The sequence below is a fragment of the Sceloporus occidentalis genome, unplaced genomic scaffold (assembly GCF_023333645.1).
Source record: "Sceloporus occidentalis isolate IW3139 unplaced genomic scaffold, rSceOcc1.0.p SCAF_2, whole genome shotgun sequence".
NCBI lineage: Eukaryota > Metazoa > Chordata > Lepidosauria > Squamata > Phrynosomatidae > Sceloporus > Sceloporus occidentalis.
Window position 1 is genome coordinate 233,499,452 of NW_028316982.1, and position 25,745 is coordinate 233,525,196.

Sequence of the window (25,745 nt, forward strand, 5' to 3'; positions counted from 1 at the left end):
CATATAAAATGACACCACATGGTTGTTCTCTTAAATGATTGCCCTCAAAATAAAATTCCTATCATTTCTCTATAGAAGTCCAGCTATCCTGCACAGAAAGGAAATTACCATCAGAACAGTGAGACAGTTGCTGGCCCTTATCACACAATATATTGTTGCCAAAGTGAAATGTAACCACCACACTACTTTGAATATCCCTCCCCTTGTCTGACTTTGAAAACTAAAAAGGGTTAGACCTGGTTAGCTCTTAGATGGGAGACCACAAGCCAAAACCAGGGGTGTCCAGGTAGAGCTATAAAGGAATTCGGCATGGAAACTTGCTCTCATTCTCAGAGTTGAAAAAATTGGACTATATAGACAATGATCTAACGCAATGTAAGGGAGTTTCATAAACTGTTAACTGTCCTCAAGTCAACCCCAACTCATGGCAACCCTGTAGATGAAATATTTCCAAGACGCCCTGTCCTCCCCTGCCTTGCTTACATCCTGTAAATTTATACTTGTGACCTTCCTAATTGAATCATAGGCCATTATCACACTTGAAACTGGAACTCCAATCCAGAGCCAATCTGAATTGAAGGGGAAGCAAAGTCAATTCGAATCCAAGGCAATTCACATGATGAATTATCACACGTGAAGAACGAAATTGTGGTCATTCCTGAGTCAAAGCGGAGCGAGTGCACATTAAATTATCACACTGGTACATACCATGCCAATTCAACAATTCTAATTGGCACCCATGCGCATGTTGGCATCCCTTCACTGGCTCCCCCTCCCTTTCCGCATTCAGTATAAACTCCTGCTGTCGGACGTTTAAAGCCCTCCATGGGCTAGCCCCTCCTTACTTATCAGACCTTATTTCTCCTCACCTTCCCACTAGGGCCCTCCGTTCTGGTAGTCAAGGTCTGCTGTCCCAGCCCAGGATTTCCTCTGCCCCATCTCGGATTCACCCCTTTTCACTCGCTGCCCCTCATTCCTGGAACCTTCTTCCCCCGTGGGCAAGAGCCATCACTTCTTTAACCAGCTTCAAAACGGAGTTGAAGACCATCTTGTTCAGGGCAGTGTTCCCAGGCATTGCATAATTGTCACTTGCTATTTGATGTTCTTTTGTTGTCTGTTTTATTGAATCATTTCCTGTATTGCTATGTATTTTATATGTATTATCCTACTAGAGAGGCCCCTTCCCCACCACCACTCCCTTCTCCTTTTGTGTTGTGTCTTTTTAGATTGTAAGCCTGAGGGCAGGGAACCACACAATTAAAAAGATTGTATGTACAGCGCTGTGTAAATTTACAGCACTTTATAAATAAAGGTTAATAATAATAATAATGATCAGTGGGGCTCTGAACACATCGAGACCTTTTATGCTTTTGGGGTGAAGAAGGGAGCCACTTCCTAGTTCCTGTTTCATGTGAATGCAACCTTCACGTGAATTGTTCCTGTCACCTCTCCTTCCAGCCCCAGATCGCCCCCTCCATTGCTCCCATCTCTCCCTCCAGTCTCCGTTGTCAGCTACATCCAGACATGCCCTCCATTCTTGAAGGAGCATCGAAAGCAAATGGAGCAAAATTGCAGCATCATGGGAAATTTGCCACCTTGGAGGTTTGGGGTGTATGTACCAGGACAGAAGCAAAGTTGCATTCCACACCAGACCAATTCGGATTGAAATCGAAGTGAGCATGGAAACAATTTTTGTAAATTCGCTTGTTACCAAATTCACAAAAATGAAGAGTCACTTTGGATTGACTGTGGATCCGCCTCGGAACGACCCCCCATAGAAAGCAATCATGTGTGATAATACATCGCATTTTAATGTGAATTTGCTGGTTGGACCAGCAGTGACTCCGGATCTGAGCTGCAAACCCCCTCGTGTGATAAGGGCAATAGAATCATAAACTTGGAAGAAACCACAAGGGCCATCTAGTCCAACCCCCTGCCAAGCAGGAACATCAATCAAAGTAACCCTGACAGATGGCCATCCAGCCTCTCTTTAAAAACCTCCAAAGGAGATTTTGCCTTGCTGTGAGGCAGCATATTCCATTGTTGAACAGCTCTGACTATCAGAAAGTTCCTCCTGTGGTTTAGATGGAATCTCTTTTCCTGTAGTTTGAATCCAACTCTTGATCCATGGAAAACAAGACTGTTTCCTCTTCGATATGACATCCCGTCAAATATTTAAACATGACTATCATATCACTCTTAATCTTCTTTTCATGAGGCTAAATCTTCCCAGCTCCCTAAGGTCTCTTCATAGGGCATGGGTTCCAGACCTTTCACCATTTTGGTTGCTTTTCTCTAGACACGTTCCAGCTTCTCAACATCCTTCTTGAATTCAAGTGCCAAGAACTGGACACAGTATTCCAGGTGAGGCCTGACCAAAGCAGAACAGAGTGGCACTATTACTTCCTTTGATCTAGACACTATACCCTTGTTGCTGCAACCAAAAACCAAGAATTGTTTTTTTTTGGCTACCACATCACACTGCTGACCTATGTTCAGCTTGTGGTCTACTTGGGGCCGGTATAGACCCACACAATATGGCAGCTTCACCGCAAGGTGGGGGCACGGCGTTCAGAAGGTGCACGCCCCCATGCTGCTGGGAAGCTGCATGGCTGACTGAACATGTGTTGGCTCCATGGCGCTGCGACATGGCATTTAGATGCCGCGTGACGCTGAAGCACCGTGAAGCCCCAGTGGGGCAGGAAAAGCTGCTTCAAAAAGGAGAAGCAATTTGACACTTCTTTTTTTGTGACGGCAAAATGCCGGAGTGAAAGCGCAACATGTGGTTGCAGTTCTTTCAAGGGCAGCATCACACTGCCCCTTTGGGGTGGTCTGTTTTACCTCTTAGACTCCTAGATCCCTTTCATATGAACTATTGTCTAGCCAGATGTTTCCCATTCTATATCTGTGCATTTCATTTTTTCTGCCCAAGTGTACTACATTACATTTCTCCCTGTTGAAATTCATCTTGTTAGCTTTAGCCCAGGCCTCTAATCTGTCAACATCATTCTGAATTTTAATTTTCTCCTCTGGGGAATTAGCAACTCCTCCCAGTTTGGTATCATCTGCATATTTAATCAGAATGCTCTCTATTCCTTCATCCTAGTCATTGATAAAGATGTTGAATAGCACAGGGCCCAGTACAGATCCCTGTGGCACTCCACTAGTCATCTCTCTCCAGGATGAAGATAAGTCATTGGTGAAACACCTATCTGATTAAGGTTTGATCCAAGGTGAAGGAATTCTTTAACTATTTTGATTTCCTCATTGTCTAGGTTTAGGTCCTCAGTGGTAGGTCTTCTGTGGTCATTATTGTTGTTTTCCTTGTGTTCACCATTCTTTTCTACAAAATAAATATTCCTTGTGATCATAATACTCAGTAGAGGGGTCATCTGAAGATTGAGATAAATGCAGTCAAACTGGAAATTCAGATAAATCTATTGCCCTTTAGTCTGCATTGATTTCCTCCCTTGCCCCCCAGGAGTCTGCTGTCATATATTTAATTAGGAATGACCCAATCACTGGGAAGTGTGAGAGGGTTGCCTTAGGCAACACACTTTGGGCATGATGTGGGTCCTCCCTCCTCAACTGTCATCTCGGCCTCAGAGGGAGCCATCAGGCAGACCCAGCAACATTAAGGACTGCCTGAAGGAAGAGGCCCCTCCCTCCTCAACTGTCATCTCGGCCTCAGAGGGAGCCATCAGGCAGACCCAGCAACATCAAGGACTGCCTGAAGGACGAGACTTCTCCCTCCTTTAACTGTCACCTTTTGTCACAATTTTTACTGTACACCGCTATGATCATTGCGGAATAGCGGTCTATAAATAAAACGTATTATTATTATTATTATTATTATTATGAGAGGGCAGGAAACTATTGGTCATTAGTTTATTTATTAATATAGTTTTAACAGCTAATGTAGGAGAGAGTTGCTTATTGGATGTCTCTACTTAAGATTCAACCAAATAACTTGACTCTGTACTACAAACTTTAGTTGGTGTGGGATGGGGACACCATTTAATTCAGAGAGCAAAATGTTTTATGCCAACACTTTGTACAAGCTACCTGAGATTCAGTTGCCTCAGTGAATTGGAACAGCAAAAAGTCAGTGAAAATTGGTTGTTTCTAAGGTCTGTATCCAGTGTTGGATTGTCATTGGTGCAATAGCAAAATGCAGCATAAATGGGTGGGAACAGATGCATGATGCTTTCTTTCAGCTACAAACCCCCTGAGCACCAGTAAAACTTGTTTAAGAGGATTGTGAAGCTCTCAGGAACCAGTTTTGGGACTGCTGTGGGAAGCGTAAGGGACAGAAGATCCATGACATGTACGAATGTCATATCGTATTTAGGCAACAGAAGTTATTTACTTAAGGGAAAAAAATAATAGTGAAAGAAGTTAGGGTAAGTTGACACGAACATTTGAAACAGACAGTCACTTTATGTGGCTGATCATTTAACATATTGCCCAGTTTGTCTGAGGAATATATTTATTCAGAGAGGGAAACCTTTACATGAATCACTTTCAGTTGTGCCGGAAAAAACATAAAGCAATCAGTTTAATTCTAACCTTTATGTGTTGCATAAAATTAAAGCACTTGATCTGTACATGCTGGATAGCTTTTCATTAAAACACATTTTGTCCAGATGGATGACTGTAAGCAGTTAAACATGGCAGTGGCAATCTGAGAAGTTTATATGCTGCCAAATTCCCAAATAAACCTCTACAATTCACACTGGATTGACTTGTTGAGATGTCATGACATTTGGTTTCCACACACCCTTGTCTCTTAGAAGTCCAGCTAACCAAAAACACAAACTAGAGAGAGAGACTGGGCTGCACTTTATTAGTAACTGAAAGTGCATTCCCAATACAAATATATTGTGGCTTTTTGTATCCCTCTATAGTAAGCTAAACATTTAGTGACTATTTCTGTAACTGCAGTACATTCTCCCCAGGAGCTGAAATGGGAATTAAATTTAAGGTTGCCATGAGTCAGAAAGGACTTGTAGGAACACAAGGACAACTCCACTGCTGCCACATTCTCTCAGCCTCAGAGGATGCCAATGGCAAACCCCTCTGAACAAAGCTTGCCATGATAGGGGCTGCCTTAGGGTCGCCATAAGTTGGAAACCGTCTTGAATGAACACAAGGGCAGCAACATAAAGAATAATAATAACAAAACAAAGAATAGTAATAACAACATCATCCCTCAGGGGAAGGAGTCACACTCTCTCAGCCTCAGAGGAAGGCCATGGCAAAAAAAACCCTCTCTGAAGAAGCCTGCCCAGAAAACCCCATGAACAGGGAGGCCTTGAAGGCACATAAGGACAGCCACAACAACCATAGAGACTGAGTGGCAGCCCACTTCCGGTCCTGAGGCGGTGACCCCGGAAGCGGAAATGGGTTTCTGGCGCTACTTCCGGTGGCGGTCCCTTTGTGCAGGGAAGCCTGGGCTGCTTCTCCTTTCCTTTCTCCCTCCCTCCCTCCTCTCTCCCTCGATGCTCCCTTCGCCGCCATCATGATGCCCGTTTTCAAGAGCAGCCGGCGGGACTTCACCTTCGGGCCCTGGAAGCTGACGGCCGCCCGGACCCACATCATCAAGTCCTCCGAGGCCGAGAGGTGAGAGGAGAGGGCAGGCCCTTTCTTTGTCTGCACTTCAGCTCCCAGAAGCCTCAGCCATGTCTGCCAATGGAGTGGGATTCTGGGAGCGGTTTGGGGGCCACTGTCCTGGAGGATAACCCCAGTGATCTTTTAAGACCACTTTAGCAAATAACAAGATAAAAACCGTAGCCTAAGCTTTCATAGACCTGGGTCCAAAGCAGACTGCAGAAATACTCCAGTTTGAGACTGCTTTAAGAGCCCTGGCTGAATGCTAGGGGATTCTGGGAACTGTAGTTTTGAGAGAGGTTTAGCCTTCTCTGTCAGAGAGAGCTCTGGTGCCACAATAAACTACAATTCCCAGGATTCTCTAGCACTGAGCCAGGGCAGTTAAAGCAGTCTCAAACTGGATTATTTCTCCAGTGTGGATGCAGCCAAAGCCTCTTTGACGTTGCATCTACACTGCAGAATTAATGCAGATTGGCATTGGTTAACTGCCATGGATCAGGGCTAGGGAATGCTGGGATGTATAGTTCATCGTGGCACTATTGCTTTCTGACAAAGAAGGCTGAAGATCATGCAAAACTACAGATCCAAGAAGATCTCTCTTCAAGGCTGCATCTGCACTGCAGAATTATTGCAGCATGACACTGCTTTAACTGTCATGGATCCTTCCTGTGGAATCCTGGGATTTATAGTTTGTTGCGGCACCAGAGAGCTCTGACAGAGAAGGCTAAATATCTCACACAACTACAAATCCCAGAATCCCACAGCATAGAACTATGGCCGCTAAAGCAGTGTCAGACTGCATTAATTCTGCCATGTAGATACAGCACATTAGTGGCAGCCAAGGCCTTTGGTTCCCCAGAGGTCTAATCCAACATTTAAATTACTACACCATTCTGATGTCCCTAAGTTTGAAACATTGATTTTGTGGCATGGCAGATAATTTGCCAAGTTAGAGGTGGAATAAAAATGCCAAATTTGAGTTGTCTCTTATCTGTATGATACTCTAAACTTTTGTACTTTACAATGATAACCTGTTTTCAGGGTTTTCCCCACAAAACATTGGTTTTCCTGTAGAGGAGGATGGTAGTTTGGGGTAGCTTACTCCTCTTGAAGTATAGCTTCACATGCTACTAGATTTGCAGTAGAGACTTTCAAGAAATCCTAATATACAACATACCATGCATTGAAAAAATGAAAATGTGGATCTTCATATTGTGGTCTAAATAAATAAAAGTTTTCATTATAGACATTTTGTAATCTACATGCCAGCCTTGAAAGGTGAGAGGAATGCATGAGTGAGAGGAGTACATAGCATCCCTTTTCTCAACTTCATATCGAATAGAACTAATGTCCTGTTAACATATTATATGTTAGATATAACACATTAGAGTGCTTTGTAGAACAAAAAGTAACATGTTTTATTTTGTTCTGCGATAAGTGAGAAATGGTTTCAAAATGAAGCACCCTCTTTGTTTCCATTCAGGATAGCCGAAGAACTGCACATGCCATGTGTTCCAGAAATGATGTTTGGAGACAACGTCTTAAGGATTCAGCATGAATCTCTTTTTGGAATAGAGTTCAATGCGACTGATGCTTTAAGATGTGTAAACAATTCTCAAGGAATGGTTAAAGTAGCCTGTGCAGATGAGTGGCAAGAAAGCAGGTAAGAATATACATTCATCTACCTAAATTTATCTAAAGTCAAAGGACTGAGTCCAGAACAGCTGAGGAGTGCTTTGACCTATAATTTGTGTTACTTATTTGGTATGTAATTTTGACAATTAACACTCCCCCTGTCCTTTCTCACTACATTAAATAAATTACAGTTGTACACTCCCTAAAGATACATGGTTTTTGAGATCACAGTACAAGTCTAAGTACGAAGTACTTGAACAGTTTTATACCAAATTCATTGTCTGAATGCACTGACTGCATAATTGTCTGCATAAGCAGAAGAATCAAATAATGTTTATGATAAAACAAAACTTATTCTATTCAGTCATACATCTGTTAGCTCTCTATACATCGTTTTGAAGAGCTACAGCCTGGACCTATCACTTCTGAATCCAACTAGTTTAAATTGGATTTACACTGAGGTCAATATGTGTAGAATTATAGGCTGAGATCCTGCCCCAGGATGTTGGCAATATGATTTCATTTGACCTTCAAAACCACCTCAAGATTCAGGCAGCAGCACTGAAGGATAGAATACTGTGGTACTGGTGAGCATGGCATTGAAGTATGACGCATCTGGTCTCCTCCCACCAGTGAGTGATGGTGCAACAAGGAGTTGAGAGAGAGCCCCGCAGAGGTCCCTGCGTCTGCTTGTCACACTGCTGCTGGCTATTGGGAAGAGGCTGAATTCCAAACACTGAGAAGGTCATAAACCTAGCATTAGCATAAAGTATCCAACAGGATGCCAGCCATAATCTTAGCCATAATTGAATAGCTCATGGAAAGTTAATACTCAGATTATATAAGTAAGATGTTTGAGTGTACAGTTGGTCCTTTGCATCTGCGGGTTTCGAATCCGCGAATACAAGATCTTGTACACTGATACGTTTGTGTCAGACTTAAGAATCTTTAGGTGTTTACAGATAACATGGGTATCACAGAGGCAACATTTCTTCAGCTTCTACATCAAAGTCTATCTGTTTGTGCATCTGACATGATATACAGTTTTCTTTGTTTTCTTGAGGTCTGAGCCTGAGCATACAAAGGAAGTTATTAAACCATATGATTGGACCTATACAACAGACTACAAAGGAACTCTACTAGGTGATACATTAAAGTTAAAGGTATATTTTTAACTTGGTGGTGGTGTACCTTGTAAATATGGATCTTAAATTGTTGCTGAAGAGCATTTTTATTAGAAAACATGACTTTTAAACTTCTCTCTTTTGTCTTCCTTAGCTTTCCCCCACAACAGAACATATAGATACAGAAAAACTGAAAGCCAGAGAACAGATTATGTTTTTTGAAGAAGTGTTATTATTTGAAGATGAACTTCATGATCATGGTGTTTCAAGCCTGAGTGTAAAAATAGTGAGTTCATTCATTTTGTATGTGTGGTATCCTAGGGTAAAAAAAGTTTTTTGTGTTTTAAAAATGCGGCTAATATACTCACCTTTTTTCAGTCAGCATAATTGAGTTCAACGGCAGAAATTTTTTTGATTTCTTTCAGGAATTCCATTAGCTGTATCCTAATTAGTTCCCTTTTGTGTTCCCTTTTTGTATTACACAGAAGCCTAGGATAAACACAAGATTATGTTGAAGCTGTGGAGACCTCTGTGTTTGTCATATGGCTTCAAGAGTTTGTTTACTTTGTTTAAGATACTGATGTAGAAAGGGTCTAATTTAAGGATTCTTTTGAATAATGAAAAATAATGAAAAATGTTAATTTTAGAAATTCTAATATTCTGTGAGATATAGAACCTGGCAGTGTTAATTTGTAGCCTGGGGCACTATTGTTGTTCTTGTACAGATCAAAATTTGACCTAGTGAGCATCATTGCATTGAAAAGAATGTGTGTTCGCTCACAAAACTTTTGTATCATGATTACTAAATGCTTTTTAAAATTGTACACAAAGTCAGTACAGTGCAGACTTGTTTGCTGTCAAGTTGACTTCTGTTTGGAGCGATCCTATGAATAAGAGACCTCCGGATCACCCTATCGTCAACAGCTCTGTTCAGATCTTGCAGACTCTGTGACTCCCTTGATTGAGTCTATCCATCTGGGATGTGGTTTTCCTCTTTTCCTACTGCTTTACCAAGCGTTATTGTCTTTTCTAGTGAGTCATGTCTTCTCATAATATGGCCAAAGTAGAACAGTCTCAATTTAATCATCTTGGCTTCTAGAGCGAGTTCAGGCTTGATTTGCTCTAGGACCCATTTATTTGTCTTTTTAGCAATTCACTATATCTGTAGAACTCTTTTCCAGTTACTTTTGTCTAAAATGTCTCATGTAGAGGCTTGTAAGACATTGGCCATGTTTCTAGTCTAAATAAAGTTTTTTAAATTAAAATTTGCAGTTAATGTGAAAATCTAAATTATTTTCTTTTTGACAGAGGGTAATGCCTTCAAGCTTCTTCGTACTATTGAGGTTTTTCCTTCGAGTGGATGGTGTGCTTATCAGAATGAATGATACAAGGCTTTATCATGAGGTAAGTAAATTCCATATGTATATTTTATTGTGTTTGCCATAAAAATGGGCTTTTTACTGGTTGAATGTGAAGTGCCATATGCTAATACTTATTTTTATGGATCATAGCATATTAATATCCTGATAGATGTAAATGGTTAGCTGTATTGTTGTAACACTCTAGTTAGTTTGCATAGCCTTCAGACAGTGCTAGGGGGACCATCTTTTTTTTTGTCAGAACGCTTTTGTCCCTATATCTCTATGAGGAGATGTATAGTGATCAGTATTCTAACTGCTACAGAGGTTTTGAGTAGAAGTTACTTTCAATTTCCACCCATACTATGTTAGAAAAATGTTTAAACTAGGTCTTAGTCTCAACTAAAGTAGATCCATTGGATCAATAGAGCTTGTATAACTATTGATTTACCAAGTTTCCATTGATTTAATGGGTCTATCCCATGTTGGACTAACAATTTCATTTAGGTCATAGTCTTTTAAACCAGGCAAAATAATTCTGTTTATCCATGAGCTGTAAGGAAACATTGTCTAAGTATTTCTATATTTGTCTCACAGGGTTGCATTTCTGTTATATGTTTTGCTTAATATTCAACACTTGTTTCTGTTAGAAGTAATACAGCTGACTTGTTATTTTTTAATATTTGTAGAGTTGTTGCAGTAGCTCAAACATCTTCACCAGAAATCATAGCAAGGTTTTTGAAAATGCCTGATGCAACAGATAACTGTTCAGAATAATTTCAATTTGAAGAATAGGGGAACTCTTCTCAAGTCTGGTCCTCTGCATTGAGCTGACAATTGTTATAATCTCTATTGTACATCCATGTGATTACATTCATATAATGAAATCTATACAAATACCAGTGAAAGGGCTCAAGCTTGACTCAGGCTTGCATTCTTCCGAAGTTGCTAAAATGAGTACCCAGATTGTTGGGGTCAATTAGCTTACAGTTGTAAACCGCTTAGACACTGTTAGTTCAGTGTGAAGCGGTATATAAATGAAGCGGTTTGTTTTTTGTTTGTTGTATAGCTGCATGTAGAATCTTGCATTATCCTATGAAATTATATTTTGGTTGTTCTCTTTCTTATTAGGCCAATAAATCCTACATGTTGCGGGAATATACATCTAGGGAAAGCAAAATATCAAGTTTAAAGGTATTAACACTTTAAGCATGGTTGATTTTTTTTTCTCCTATGAACTTTGTAACCACACAGCATAAATCACTTTGTAATCAGGCACTGTAAAGCGTTGCCTTTACTGAGAATGTACTGATTTATTTCAAAAGACAAACTTAGCAATTCTATAACTTTCCAGTAATGTAATGTCTACCCCAAAAAAAGCTTTTTAGTTACCTGTATTCTAAAATATCCAAGATAAAGTGTTGTTAAGCAAGTAAGAAACTACAAAAAATGTCTAGCTTACCAGTCCCCTCTTTATTACTGTAATACCTTGCACCTAAATAAAAGAGCACGTACATGCTATAAAAATAGATTTTTCCTTGTAACAGGGTGGAATAGGCTGGAATGTGTCTGCATTCTGTCTGATGACTTCAAACTGGGATTTGCTGCTTCACTGTTCAAATATTTAAATGACTATGGATTGCACTGCATGTCCCATTAGAATTCTTCCTTTCAGAAGCTAATAGAGCATATGGTATCTCATATAATAATACTTAGAATAATAATAGCAACAACTAAAGCTTGCTGAATTAAGGACAAATTCATTCTCCCATATATTGGCGCATATACTGGAAATACTCAATATACATTCCAGTCCCCAAGAAAGGAGACATCAGGGATTTCAGTAACCACAGGATCATTGCATTAATTTCCCATGTAGGCAAAGGGGTCAGGCAAGGTTGCATTTTATCAAATTATCTGTTTAACCTGCATGCTAAAGTAAGATTAAACTTGGAGGAAGAAATGTGAAAATCGGAGGAATTAATATCAACCATTTAAGATATGCAATTGACACCATACTACTAGAAAAAGTAGCAAAGGCTTGGAACAATTAATGAAGAATGTCAAAGAAGAAAGTGTAAAGCCAGGTTTACCGTTGAACATTAAGAAAACAAAAATGATCACAGATGATTTATATAACTAATGAAGCCATTGAAATAGTTCAAGATTCCCCATACAGTGTGATGTGGCAGCTAAAAAGGCCAATGCAATTTTAGGCTGCATCAATAAAAGTATAGTGTCTAGATCAAGAGAAGTAATAGTGCCACTGTATTCTGCTTTGGTCAGGCCCCACCTGGAATACTGTGTCCAGTTCTGGGCACCACAATTCAGAAAGGACATTGAGAAACTGGAGCGTGTCCAAAGGAGGGCGACAAAAATGGTGAAGGGTCTGGAAACCATGTCCTATGAGGAACGACTTAGGGAGCTGGGGATGTTTAGCCTGGAGAAAAGAAGGTTAAGAGGTGATATGATAGCGCTGTTTAAATATTTGAAGGGATGTCATATTGAGGAGGGAACAAGCTTGTATTCTGCTGCTCCAGAGAACAGAACCCGGAACAATGGATGCAAGCTGCAGGAAGAGAGATTCCACCTCAACATTAGGAGGAACTTCCTGACAGTAAGGGCTGTTCGACAGTGGAATGCACTCCCTCGGAGGGTGATAGAGTCTCCTTCTTTGGAGGTCTTTAAACAGAGGCTGGATGGCCATCTGTCAGGGATGCTTTGATTTGGATTTCCTGCATGGCAGGGGGTTGGACTGGATGGCCCTAGTGGTCTCTTCCAACTCTACGATTCTATGATACCTTGGCTCAGTCATTAATCAAAATGGAGACTGCTGTCAAGAAATCAGAAGATTAGGACTTGGAAGGGCAGCTATGAAGAAACTAGACAAGACTGTCGTACTTTGAACATCTCATGAGAAGACTCATTAGAAAAGACAATAATGCTTGGAAAGGTAAAAGACAGTAGGAAAAGGGGAAGATTGCATTACAGATAGATAGATTCCCTGAGTCTGCAGGGCTGTTGATGACAGGGTGACTTGTAAGCCTCTTTCATAGGGTTGCTATAAGTCAACGTTGGCAGCAGTTAAAAAAAAATGCAGTTACTCAGTTGCTTATGTCCTCACGCATGCATGACCTGAGCTAGTTAAATTCTTTAATAGAATACCTCATCTGCATTTGAAAACATTGCAGATAATGGCTGCAATCCAACATCCTCTCAGCATAATACATTTCTGCAAGTGGAGATACTGTTGCATCAGTAATATGTTGCAACCCCCATACAGTAAATAAAAATATAAATATAAATACAGAACAGCAGCATATGTTAATGATGGAGTGCAGTTGCAGTACATAACTGCAGTCCATAGCCACAGTACCCAGCATTGCTGTGTGCACAACTCCACTTTTGTTGTGGTCTGCAGACAATGTCTGTTACACATGGCAAATAATTTGTCATGCATGCATGGTGCAGTTTACTCCTGCATATCTCATTAACAGCCTAAATTCAATTTTTTGTCCCCAACTAAAGTAGACTCATTGAATCAAGTGTAGAAGCATTGAACTTCTATTCAGCAATTGATTCAGTGAGTCTGCACTGGTTGAGACTAGTAACTGGATTTAGGCCTTTGCCTTTCCACCTTTCAGTTGTCTTTGAACATCTTTCATGTTCCTCAACTTGCTTAGTTATGTGGAGGACAAGGAGGGGATCACTTAGAAGTAGAAATTATATCCAGCTATAATACATAATGAAAATATAAACATGATAATATAAGCTTAGAGAGCCAGCATGATGTAGTGGTATGAGTACTTATGGCTCAGGAGACCAGGATTCCATTCCCATGTCAGTCATGAAACCCACTGGGTGACCTTGGGCAAGTCACATGCTCTCATCCTTAGGGGAGGGCAATGACAAATCTCTGAACAAATCTTGCCAAGAAAACTCTATGATAGGGTTGCCTTAGGGTTGCCAAAAGCTGGAAACGACTTGAAGGTATACAGCGACAACAATGTAAGTCTAACTGTTTTTAATGATTAAATTAAGAATTACTCCCCAGTTCTGTTTTGCTTCATCTCCTCTCTTTTGATTTTAAGCATGTTCCTCCACCGCTGTTCACGGATCCTAATGAGATTGCTCAGTATTTGCCTGTCAAGGAGAGTATTTGTGAGAAGCTGGCGTTTCCAGAAGAAGTGTGTCTTGAATCTACAGCAGCTTCAGAAGGCACTTAAGTGGAATTTACATAATTGAATGGACTTGAAATACACTTTTTATCTGGAGTCTATATATTATATACCATTTGGCCATTACACTACTTGCTGGATACAGATCCATGTGGCTGTCTGTGTAATATTTCTCGAGCCTTGGTTGAGTTGAGTGGAGCTAATTTCAAAGTTCTGCCTATGTTTTGTTTGTCTCTGTATTTCAAAATTACTTGGGTCTAATGGCAAATGGGTTAATAATTGGAATTACTGGTAAAAAATAACCCCCCACTAAGCATCAGTACTTGAGGTGTGCAGCATTTCAATAACTTTTGGAAGATTTTGTAAAAAAAATAAGACATGTTTGAACTCAAACACTTCTTATGGAGTTTGTTTTAGCATTGTTTTTTGTTACAGAAGAACTCGGTTTCATATGATGGATGTCGACATCAAATCTGCTTACCTTGATCGCTTATACTTGATAAGATCACAAATCTCTAACATATCCTAGATGTTTTATCAATGCTGTGTTATCTTTGAGAAACATGTGACGTGCTGTTTGTTTTCTTTAAAAAGTGAAGAAATGCTCAAATCAAAACAATCAAGAGATGAATTATAAGTTTAGCGAAGAATGGATAACACAGTAGGATGCTATTCTGCCATTTGAAATGGTTCTAAAGTGGGATAGTTTGTAACAAGGGACTGCTCATTGAAATAATTTGCATAGTATCACAGTAATCTGAGAAAATTACCTCTAAAAACACTGATTGTCAGAACAGATAGATTTATGTGAAATTTTCTGTAGATATATTGTGATAGTGACTGAACCTGCTAAACTTTAAATTGGGTCACTGCAGGAATGTTACCCATCTGATTTTAAATTATTGCTGTTCTAACAAAATTGTCACATGTATACCTGCATACCTGTTTTCTGACAGCCTCAATCAATCTCCCTTGCCCTCCTAGTGAGTGATATACTCTGTAATATGAAAAAAATGTGTTTCATCTAGTTTGGCCCCATTCTTTATTTCTGATATGACATAAACCATAGTGTGGCAGTAGAGGGGAGCTTTTAAACTGAATTTTCCAACAGTCATTCTGAGATTGTACTATTCCTTTTATCTTCCTTTTCCTGCCCTGAAGTGAAAGCGATTTTAGGTTATGGTAATATTAAGAAAGCAGTAAAACATATCTTGCTTCAGTTTATTCTGACAGTGGGATCTTAGAATGGTTTTCTTTCTAGTAATAGCATGTATGTTTAAGCTGGGATGATTTTGTCTGAGGAACTAAGAGGAAAAAGTGAGAAGTAGTAACAGAGGTCCCATACAGACAGGCCAAAGTAAAGCTGTTTCAGGTCACTTTGGAGGTATGCTGTTTAAATGATGCATGCATCTTAAGAGGCCAAAAGCTGTGCCAAAGCCATGCTTCCATCCTAAGGACTGGAGCATAGCTTTGGTGCAGCTTCCGGACCTCATTTAAACAGTATACCTCCAAAGTGACCCAAAGCAGCTTTATTTTGGCCTGTCCGTATGGGCCCAGAGTTGCTTTTTCTGTGCCCTTCATTAATTTTGTAGTAGTGAGCAGATAATTTCATTTTGTGCCTTTGTTTTCATGCTTTGAAAAAAGGCCAAATCTCATAGAGAATTTTGATATACAATCCATTCTTATGTTCAATTACTATTTAGAAGTGACTTCCATAAAACACTGTTGGAATATGTCCTGAGTAAACATGCACAGGGCTGGGCTGCTAAGTGTTAAAACAGGGGTAGGCAACCTTTTTGAGCCGGGGGCCAGGTTGCTGTCCCTCAGACAACTCGGGGGGCCGAAGCTGGGGGGTGGAGCTTCCACCCTCCGGGGGCGGAGCCGCATGCCAGGGTGGAGCTTACACCCTCCGGGGGCGGAGCCTCCACCGAAGCCCTGCAAGGAGGAGGAGGCGTGTGCCCGCCCTCTCCTCCTCGGTCCCTTTCTGGCCAAACACCCCCAACCTGCATTCCAAAACACACACAACAGCACATTTGTGCATTTCACATGGCTTTACTTAACATGGCCTCTTGCATATTTCAAAGGCTTATTCCATAACCAAACCCCTTGGGTTTAACACTTAGCATGGTTTAACATGGCTATGCATATTGAACACGTCAAGGTGGTTTCACCGTTCTTGCACCAAGTGTACTTCTCAGAAGTGTGTACTTGGTCAAAGGACTTTGGTTTTTCTTCACTGCGCATGAGTTTGTAAAAATCACAGCAATTTACATTGGCCTTGCCTCAGAGGCTTTCTGATATCAATATCACCATTAAAGAACCAAAAACACACAGAAAAGGCACTTTGGAAAGTCACACTCTCTTGGCTTCTGAAACAGTGCGTCCATGCCTCTCAAGCTGACTCATATATTCATCATCACCACCACCACACTATCACTGTTAAAACAAGGGAGACTTGTTAGCGTTAAAAGTACCCAAAACACACTTTGGAAGGTGACACTCTTGGCTTAAGAAACAGTGCCTGCGTGCCTCAAGCTGACTCTCATCATCACCATCATCATCATCATCATCATCATCATCACACTATCATTGTCAAAGCAAGGGAGACTTGTTAGCATTAAAAGCACCCAAAACATACTTTGGAAGGTGACACTCTCTCGGCTTAAGAAACAGTGCCTGCATGCCTCTCAAGCTGACTCATCATCATCACCACACTATCACTGTTAAAACAAGGGAGACTTGTTAGCATTAAAAGCACCCAAAATAAAAATGTAAAAAACCTTGAGGCCTCTGGCCACTCACCCCTCTTCCTTCCTCCTCTTCCTCCTCCTTCTGCTCCCCCTCCTCCTCCTCTTCCATCTCCTCTTCCTCCTCTTCCTTCTTCTCTTCTCCCCTCCTTCTCTTCCTCCTTTTTCTCCTCCCCCTCCTCCTCTTCCTCCTCCTCTTCTTCTTCTCCTCCCCCCTCTTCTATCTCCTCTTCCTCCTTCTCTTCCTCCTCCTCCTCCTTTTTCTCCTCCCCCTCCTCCTCTCCCTCCTCCTCCTCTTCTTCTCCTCTTCCTCCTCTTCCTTCTTCTCTTCCCTACTCTTCCTCCTCCTCCTCCCCCTCCTCCATGCGCCGCGCGGCCTGGGGGCGGGTGGAGGAGGCAGAGGAGAAGGAGGTGGGCGGCGCAGGCCTGCGCAGGGAGGGCAGCGCGGGCCCGCGCAGGGAGGCAGGGAGGGTGGCGCGGACCCGTGCGGGGGGCAGGGAGGGCAGCACGTGGGCTTCCCCCTTTGCCTCCTCTGCCCCAGGCTGCGCAGCCCTCCTCTTCCTCCTCCGCGCGGTGGAGGAGGAGGTGGGCCGTGCAGCCTGGGGCAGAGGAGGAGGAGGCGGCAGCGGTGGCAGCGGCGGCAGGACCGGGCTCGGGCCAGTCCTGCTGCCTCTGCAGGCCGCATCCGGCCCGCAGGCCAGGGGTTGCCGACCCGTGTTAAAGTATAATAAGGTTAACCCCAAAGGAACAATGCTAAGGCAGTCAGTAGTCAACATACTTGTATAAGGAAGAGTGTGACTTTATGAAATCAATGATTATTTGAGTGATTCAACTGTACATGAAAATGATTCTTCTAAAGAATGAGTGTATTTATTAAATAGCTTATGTGCTGACACCAGAGATTTTTGAGGACGAATTTAGCTAAACTATCGGTGGAGAGCTTGTATATTTTTAATATAGCATGAATATATGCCTGCATAATTACACTAGATTCCACATTTGTTCTGCATGTGCCAAGGCATTAGCTCATTCCTTGTTCTTCACTGATGAACTTGAGAGAGAGAGAGAGAGAGAGAGAGAGAGAGAGAAGACTGTGTGTGCACTTGTAGAATGACATATACTTGACTAGCCTTTCTGAAAATGTTAACTGTTTGTGCAACTATTATGCTAGTATACTGCTTCTACACCATCCACTGTAGTTTTAGGAATTATTAATTTGTTCATTACTATATTCGGTATTGCTTGTGTTTTGTTGTTTTGATGCTTACTACTCATAAGTCAAACCAGAACAATGCTGATGGTAGTTCTTGAGACTGGAAGGAAAGAAACTAGGATGAAATAGGTGAAGTTCATTTTCAGAGTATTCAGTAAAAAAGAAAAACCCTGAAAGACATTTCCAGAGTATTCAGTAAAAAAAGAAAGACCCTGAAACTAGGAGCAAGCAGCTCTCTCTCTGTATAGTTTAATGCTTGTTTAATTTTTAAGTAGTGAACAAGTGATAAGATATTAGAACTGGTTTTTCCATACTGCCCTCTGCTAACTTACAAGTGTACCCAAGTCCATGAGTAGTGATATTTTCTATTCACGTGAGTAGATAGATATAGCTACCAGAGCCTACCAGAGATATGCTGGATTACTGTGCATTTTGTCCCCCTGATAGCTTGTAGCTGGTCAATATACAGTTGGCCTTCTGTATCCACAGATTCAACTACCCATGACTTAAAATATTCCAAAAAATATAAATTCCAAAAAGCAAAGCTTGAGTTTGCCATTTTATATAAGGAACATCATTTTAATACACCATTGTATTTAATGGGATTTGAGCACCAACATATTTTAGTCTCCAGCAGGACCAAAAGCCCACTGAATGATGAAGTGTAATGAGTCCAAGAAAGGTTATTATGCTAGAAATTTATTTGTCCCTGTTAGTCTCAAAGATTCTTTTGGATTCCTTTGTGTCTCTTATATCTCTTAAAATACATGTCAGATGAGAAAGTTACGTAGGTCTAATGGCAATCTGTCCATTTCACTGATCGTGTTGGATATCATACAACACACATAGCATGAGTGAGTGGGAGGGACAACTCTCTTCCTGTAAGAAGTGGCCACTAGCTCCTTATTGAATGTAATCGTGGGTACTGTATTTTACACAAGAGACTGTTTTTTTTAAGTTGGTCAAATGCATCATTGTTTATACTTATAAGCACTTCTTGTTAAATAAAATGGAACATCATCTTTTCCCTCTTATGAAACCTTGATCTTTACTTTCAAAGAGATGAACACTTTAGACAAAATAGCAACAGATTGCTTTAGGGCTTTGTTGCTTTCCCTCTGCACTCCCCGGCCTGAATCTTCTGTATGAGAAATAAATATAATCAACCCTCCATATCCATGGATTAAACCATCCATGGCTTGAAAATATTTTAAAAATATATAAATTCCAAAAGGGGAACCTTGATTTTTCCATTTTATATAAGCGGCACAATTTTATTATACCATAGTATTTCATGCGACTGGAGCATCCATGGATTTTGGTATCCCTGGGATGTGTGTGTGTGTCCTGGAACCAAAACCCACCAGATACCAGCACCCCCCCTGTACCTACATCTGTGGGACTGCCTTTGGCTATAAGGTGTAGAAGTTAGATTGTGAGCCATAATTAGCTCAAGTGCCCTTTTATATACTACGTATATACAAACTTGTAGTTTATTACAGTGGATGATGAAAACACTGAAACAGTTACCGTACCTTGGTTCAGTCATAAAGGAGAGACTTTATTTAAGACATCAGAAGATTAGGACTTTGAATGGCAGCTATAAATGAATTAGATAAAATACTCAACAGAAAGCTATATGATTAAATACCAAAAGATTGTCCATACCATAGTATTTCCAATTTGTAAGGCTGTGAAAGCTGGACAGTGAAGAAAGTTGATGGGAAGTTCAACTCAGTTGAAATGTGCTGGAGGAAAGTTCTATGGACAGCCAAAACAAATACATTGCTCCTAGAGGAAATCAAGCCTGAAGTCTCCCTAGAAGCCAAAATGACTAACTTGAGGGCATTGTACTTTGAACACATGATGAGATTGCATGTCTTATTAGAAAATACAATAATGCTTAGTTGAGAACCAGAGTACAGTTGTCCCTCCGTAATCGCTAGGGTTAGGGGAACAAGACCCCCATGAATATAGAAAAACTGCAAATAACAAAAACACCATGTTTTTACCTGAAGGACACCTCTCTAGGAATCTCTAGGTCCTCCAGTGCAACTCTGGTCAATGTCCAACATACACTGACCATAGAATGGCACTGGAGTAGCTACAAATGGTCTTTCAGTGCAACTTTTAAAATTGACCACAGAGTTGCACTGGAGGACCTAGACAGTCATAGAGAGAACATATTAATGAAATCTGTGAATAATCAAATCCTCAAATATCAAAGCCGCAAATATGGAGGGATGACTGTAATATAGTGGTTTCAGTGTTAGACTATAACTCTAGAGACCAGGTTTGATTCTCTGCTCAAGCATAAAAACTCACTGGGCGCCCTTGGGCAAGTCACAATTAATCAGCCTCAGAGGATGGCAATGGCAAACCCCCTCTGAAGAAAATTGCCCAGAAAACCCTATGATTGTCTTAGGATCCCCATAACTAAAAGATGTCTTGGAGGCACACAACAACGACAAAGACTGCATTCCAGAGGGATAGACTCAAAAGAGAAAGCCATGGTAAATCACGTGTAAGACCTTAACAGGGTATCTTGGAGGACCTTCATTTATGAGGTCCCCATAAGTCAAAGCTGACTTGACAGAAGTTAACAATAACAAATATTGTCACAGGACTCTGTGTGTAAATACACTTGAGGACACATGCACACACTGGTGCTCATGTAGGAGTATATTGGCATAAAGATGGGTCCCATTCACATAGGGTTGCCATAAGTGAGGACCTCCAAACCGGGACAAATGTAGGACAAATGCAGGACAACATTTTCAAATGTAGGACACATTTTTTAAAAAAATGGAGGACACGCAAAAAAATTGAGGCTTTTTTAGAAATGTTAATATAAATCCATGTTTCTTAGGCATGATCAAAATGAAGGACATTTTGACATTATTCGTAGACAGATCACGGAAATGTACTTCCCTTTCTGGCCACCCCCCTCTCCCCATTCCAAACAGCACATTTGAGCATTGAACATGGCTTTATTTTAACATTGCCTCTTGCATATTTCAGAGGCTTATTCCACAACCAAACCCTTTGGTCAAGAGACTTTGGTTTTTCTTCATTTTGACTTGTTTTGTCTGTATTCCTCCCCACTAAATAAAGGAGACATGAAATGGAGTTAATGGGTACAAGTTGTTCAACAAAAAAGTCTTGTGAGACTCTGTAGGCAAGAGGTGCACCATGTTAAGAACTGCATTAAGCATACTTAGGCTGCTGCCACACTGCTTTCACTCTCATCACTCCATCCTATGGAATCCTGGGATTTGTAGTTTGTTGTGGTGCCAAGGCTGGGCTTTGAAATCTCAGGCATAAGAGAGGCAAAAGGCTTGGGCTGCATCTACACTGGAGAAATAATCTGGTTTGAGACCACATTAACTGTCTTGGCTGAATGCTATGGAATTCTGAGAATGGTGGTTTGTTCCAGCACCACAGCAGAATGGCAGTTAACCCCTGGAAAGCTCTCTGACCAAGGTGACCAATGCCCTCACCCCAAAATGTAGGGCACCCAAGCAAAAAAATGTAGGACATGGCCAAAAATAAAAGCTAAAAACACCCATGTACTTATAAATCCATGCTTCTTAGCCATGATCCAAATGGAGGACCTTTTGAAATTTGACAGAAGAGGACATGTCCTGGAAAAGGAGGAGGATGCCTGGTCACCTTGTCTCTGGTCCAAAACACACTGCAGAAATAAAACAATGCTGGACTGAAATGCCCAGAGTTCCTCACCAAAGCTGCATCCACACTGAGGAAATAATCCAGTTTGAGAGTGACTTAACTGTCCTGGGTTAGTGCTGGGGAATGCTGGGAATTGTAGTACACTGTGGCCCCAGAGCTATCTCTGACAGGGAGTCCCATAACCCTCCAAATGTAGTTGAACTGCAGTGCCCAGAATGCCTCCCCAGGTGCATCCACACTGAGGAAATGGTCCAGTTTGAGACTGCTCAGTGCTGGGGAATCCTGGGAATTGTAGTCTATTGTGGCCTCAGAGCCATGACTGACAGAGAAGTCTCAATGTCTCCCAAACACTCGCATTCCCAGGATTCCCTAGCACTGAGTTAAAACAGTCTCAAAGTGGGTTATTATTATTCCTGCAGTGTGTGTGAGAGATATAAAAGCTAGGGACTGGATTCATTTGGAGGATCTCTGTGTCCAAAACACACTGCTTGGACTGCCAGGGCTCAGTGCTATGGAATCCTGGGAATTGTAGTTTATTGTGGCACCAGAGCTCTCTGACAGAGAAGGCCAAATGCCTCACAGACCCCACAATTCCAGAGCATTGAGCTTTGGCAGTTAAAGGGGTCTCAAAGTGCAGAGGGGGGGGGGGGAGAGAGAAAAGCCAGGGAGTGTGAATGAGCTCTGAGAGGAGGAGGAGGAGGAGGAGGAGGAGGAGGAGGAGGAGGAGGGAGGGAGCCAAGGGAAGTGGCCAGGACCACCAGAGGAGCCCCTGCTTTTCCTCATCATCGCAGCCTTCTCACTGCTGGCAAGAGGCTCTGCCCCCAGCCAGGCAACGCCTCCATTCAGTCTCCTTTTGTCAAAAGAGCTCTGCTGCCACAAGAAACTACAATTCCCAGAATCCCATAGCACTGAGCCATGGATGTTTAAGGGGGGGGGGGGGTCAAACTATTTCTGCAGCCTTTTGCAACCCCAAAGCCTTCTATTATTTACCAGCAACTTGCAAGGCAAAATCTCTTCCTTCCAAGCCATTGAAAACCAACCCAAGGGGAGGGGGGCTGATTGCTTCTTTCCCATTGGTCAGCTTCGGGAGAAATTTGCATATTACAAGTAAAGGTGTTTAGGGCCTCAAAAACAATCCTGTGATAAAGAATTACAACAATACTGAGTGGTAGACATTTAAAAGATGAGGCATTTAGACTCCCAGGGAAACAGGAACGATTGATGGCCTTTTTTTCTTTGCTCACTGTAACCTGAAAGTAATGCCTCTTGCAGGGTATATATACCAAGTGGGCTGGCAATAGCTCTGAGTGGCAGATGTCTTTAAGACCTGCTCTCTAGGCTAAGTCAGGCAGGGAGGTGGGGAGGGTGGCACACAGCCATGGGGAGGGCTGGAGCTGCCTCCAGGGCCTTGCTGGGGGGGAGGTCCTGGGGGAGGGGCCAAACTGGGGCAGGACTGTGTGGCCCCGCCCCAAACCGGGAAAGTCCCGCCCCCAGGCGGGATATGGCAAGCCTACATTCACACTACATTATAGCACTATTTTAAGTGCCACAATTCCATCTTGTGTAATCCTTAGGCCTGTAGTTTGGTGAGGCAGCTCCAAAACATGCTGCAGAAATATTCCAGTCTGAAACCCTGGCTTAGTGCTAGGGAATCCTGTGAATTGTAGCTTATTGTGGCACCATAGCTTTCTGACAGAAAAGGCTCAAAGTCTCACAAATGTACAGTTCCCAGAATTCTCTATCATTGAGCCAGGGCAGTGAAAGTGGTCTCAAACTGTATTATTTCTGCAGTGTGTTTTGGATCCCAGTAGAGTTACCTGGCTGGGAATGCTAAATGCTCCTTAACTAAACTACAGATCTCAGGATTTCTACAGGATGTGGCCATAGAAATTAAAGTTGAATCATAGAGCTATAATTATGGAGTGTAAATTGTTCCCTGGTTGAAGGGCCAACTAAGTACCCTCAGTGGTTTGAATCTTGGACTATGGCTGGAGAGCAGGATTCAGATCCCTGCTTGGCTATGAAACCCACAGGGTGACCTTAGGCATGTCACATTTTCTCAGCCTCAGAGAATGGCAACGGCAAAGGCAAACCCGCTCTGAAGAAACCTACCAAGAAACCCCTGTGATAGGTTCACCTTAAGTCAGAAACTACTTGAAAGCACACAACACACGCATGAAGGACCAACAACAACAAGGATATGGATCATACAGTTACTGCTAAACTGGAATGGAACTGCCTCCATTTTAAAAACCTGTCACCCAGCCTGCATACTGTATTATGTTCTGCCTCTGTACTTCTGAAAGAGAACAGAAGATGGCTGCATCTATAATGTAAGGAAGAGGATGGACTGCTTGTGTGAATTCTCATCCCATAAAAGGAAACTAGGAGGCTGAGCAGATGGACAGGAAAAACCAGGCTGATATCGGATTTATTTATTTACTTACTTACTTACTTACTTACTGTGGTTCTTCTTTCCCTCTGAGGCTTGGACCTTGGCAGATGGACTGTAGGGAGGGCTCTTCTTCTTACTTTAGGCCAGGTCTGATGGTGCTGGCTGGCCTTTCTCTCCCTCTGAGGCCAGAAGATGTCAGATCGCAGAGGGGCATCACATGGCATCAAGCTGCACCACTCTTGTTATTCCCCCCCCCCCCCACCATTCATGTGCAACATCGCATGAATACATTGCCTGTGACTGCTAATTATCTCCCTCCTCTCACCCAGCTGCCATCCCACTGGACACTGTGTGACCTAACACACAGTCACATGTGCAATACCCTGCCTGTTCAGTGCATTGGTGTGCCTAGTGACACACTGCCAAAGCACAATTCACCCTTTTTCACCCCATGCTCTGCTGTTGGACTGTCTGGTTTGTGACCTGCCCTATTTATCTTACTTCAGCTTTTTGCTTTCCCACATTCCTGAACTTTCATTACTCTGTTTATATGCTGGTATAATGATGCACAATTTCTGAGTTGAGGCGGAGTATCAGAGATTCTTTTTGCTCTGGTTTTTATACCTGGAGTGTGGCTATGTGTTGGTTTCCCCCCAGTTTTGCATCATACATTGTCTAAAGAACCTATTTTGTCAGTAGATAAAGTATAACAACAACAACAACAACAACAACCACTTGGTGTGATAAGATGTGCTTTTGTATGTAACATACTACTATAAAAAAAAATCCAAATAATCAGTGACTGCAAGGAAAGGAGAATAATCCTCCTACTTGCCAGGATTGTGTGGGAGGTGGAAGAAATAATTCCTCTGAAAATGTGATTTCTTCCCGCTTCATATTGGAACAAAAGCACCTGTTCGAAATAAAATGGCGCATTTCAGATAATGAAGTATTGGTCAAAAACCCTAAGAGTTTGTGTGCTAGAACTACAGAAATCTTTATTTTAGCTTCGTGCCGGAGACTCCTCACCACACCAAAACATACAATCTCACACTTCAGTCAACACGATTTGCTGATAAAGAGCTGAGAAATCCCATAAGGAAAACCTATTGCTATAATGTAAACAGAAATAATTTTATTGTGAGCATTAGTTTCTGTCTCCCCAACTGTCTGATAGCAACTGAACTAATAAACATAAAATAAACTGAACTAATAAACATAAAATAAAATAAAATAAAAGCAACCTATTGCTGTTGCCTCAAGAAATGCATCATAACAATCCTTTTAAATCAAAAGTGCCACAGAAATGGTAAACAGTAGGCTGGACGTTGCATCCCAATTTAATTGCCTTTTTATTAACCACAATATTGTTTTAATAGTGCTTTGTGGGTTTTTCGGGTTATGAGGCCATGTTCTAGAAGAGTTTATTCCTGACGTTTCACCAACAGCTGTGGCTGGCATCTTCAAAGAATGCTGGCACGGAAGTGAGTGGGGTATATATACTGTTGGTTGAGAGGAAGCCATTTGCATGTTAATCTGTGTACTGTTCTATTGTTGAATGGCAAACCCTAGAGTGTCTACTGCATATATTCATATATAAATCTAGAAATTTTAGTAAAAAAATTGACCCCAAAAACCTGTGTCAACTTATCCATGGGTCAATATAAGTACTATACTTTAATAAGTATTAAAGGAACCATGCCCTGACGAAAGGAAAGACCATAATCTATCCTGAATGCACTGACTCCCCTCTCTTATCTCCTTCATACAGCCTTTAGTATGAGCACAAACAGTT

General features: G+C 41.6%; 1 protein-coding gene across 1 annotated transcript; it reads left to right on the plus strand.

Annotated features, from left to right (window-relative positions):
- The first annotated feature begins 5,435 nt into the window (after positions 1 to 5,435).
- Positions 5,436 to 18,904, plus strand: TIPRL (TOR signaling pathway regulator). The gene is made up of 7 exons (XM_089512427.1): positions 5,436 to 5,622; positions 7,094 to 7,273; positions 8,309 to 8,408; positions 8,524 to 8,655; positions 9,678 to 9,773; positions 10,859 to 10,921; positions 13,819 to 18,904. Exons 1-7 carry the CDS (start codon positions 5,522 to 5,524, stop codon positions 13,951 to 13,953), a joined length of 807 nt encoding a protein of 268 aa, XP_089368553.1. The 5' UTR covers positions 5,436 to 5,521; the 3' UTR covers positions 13,954 to 18,904.
- The last annotated feature ends 6,841 nt before the right edge of the window (positions 18,905 to 25,745 follow it).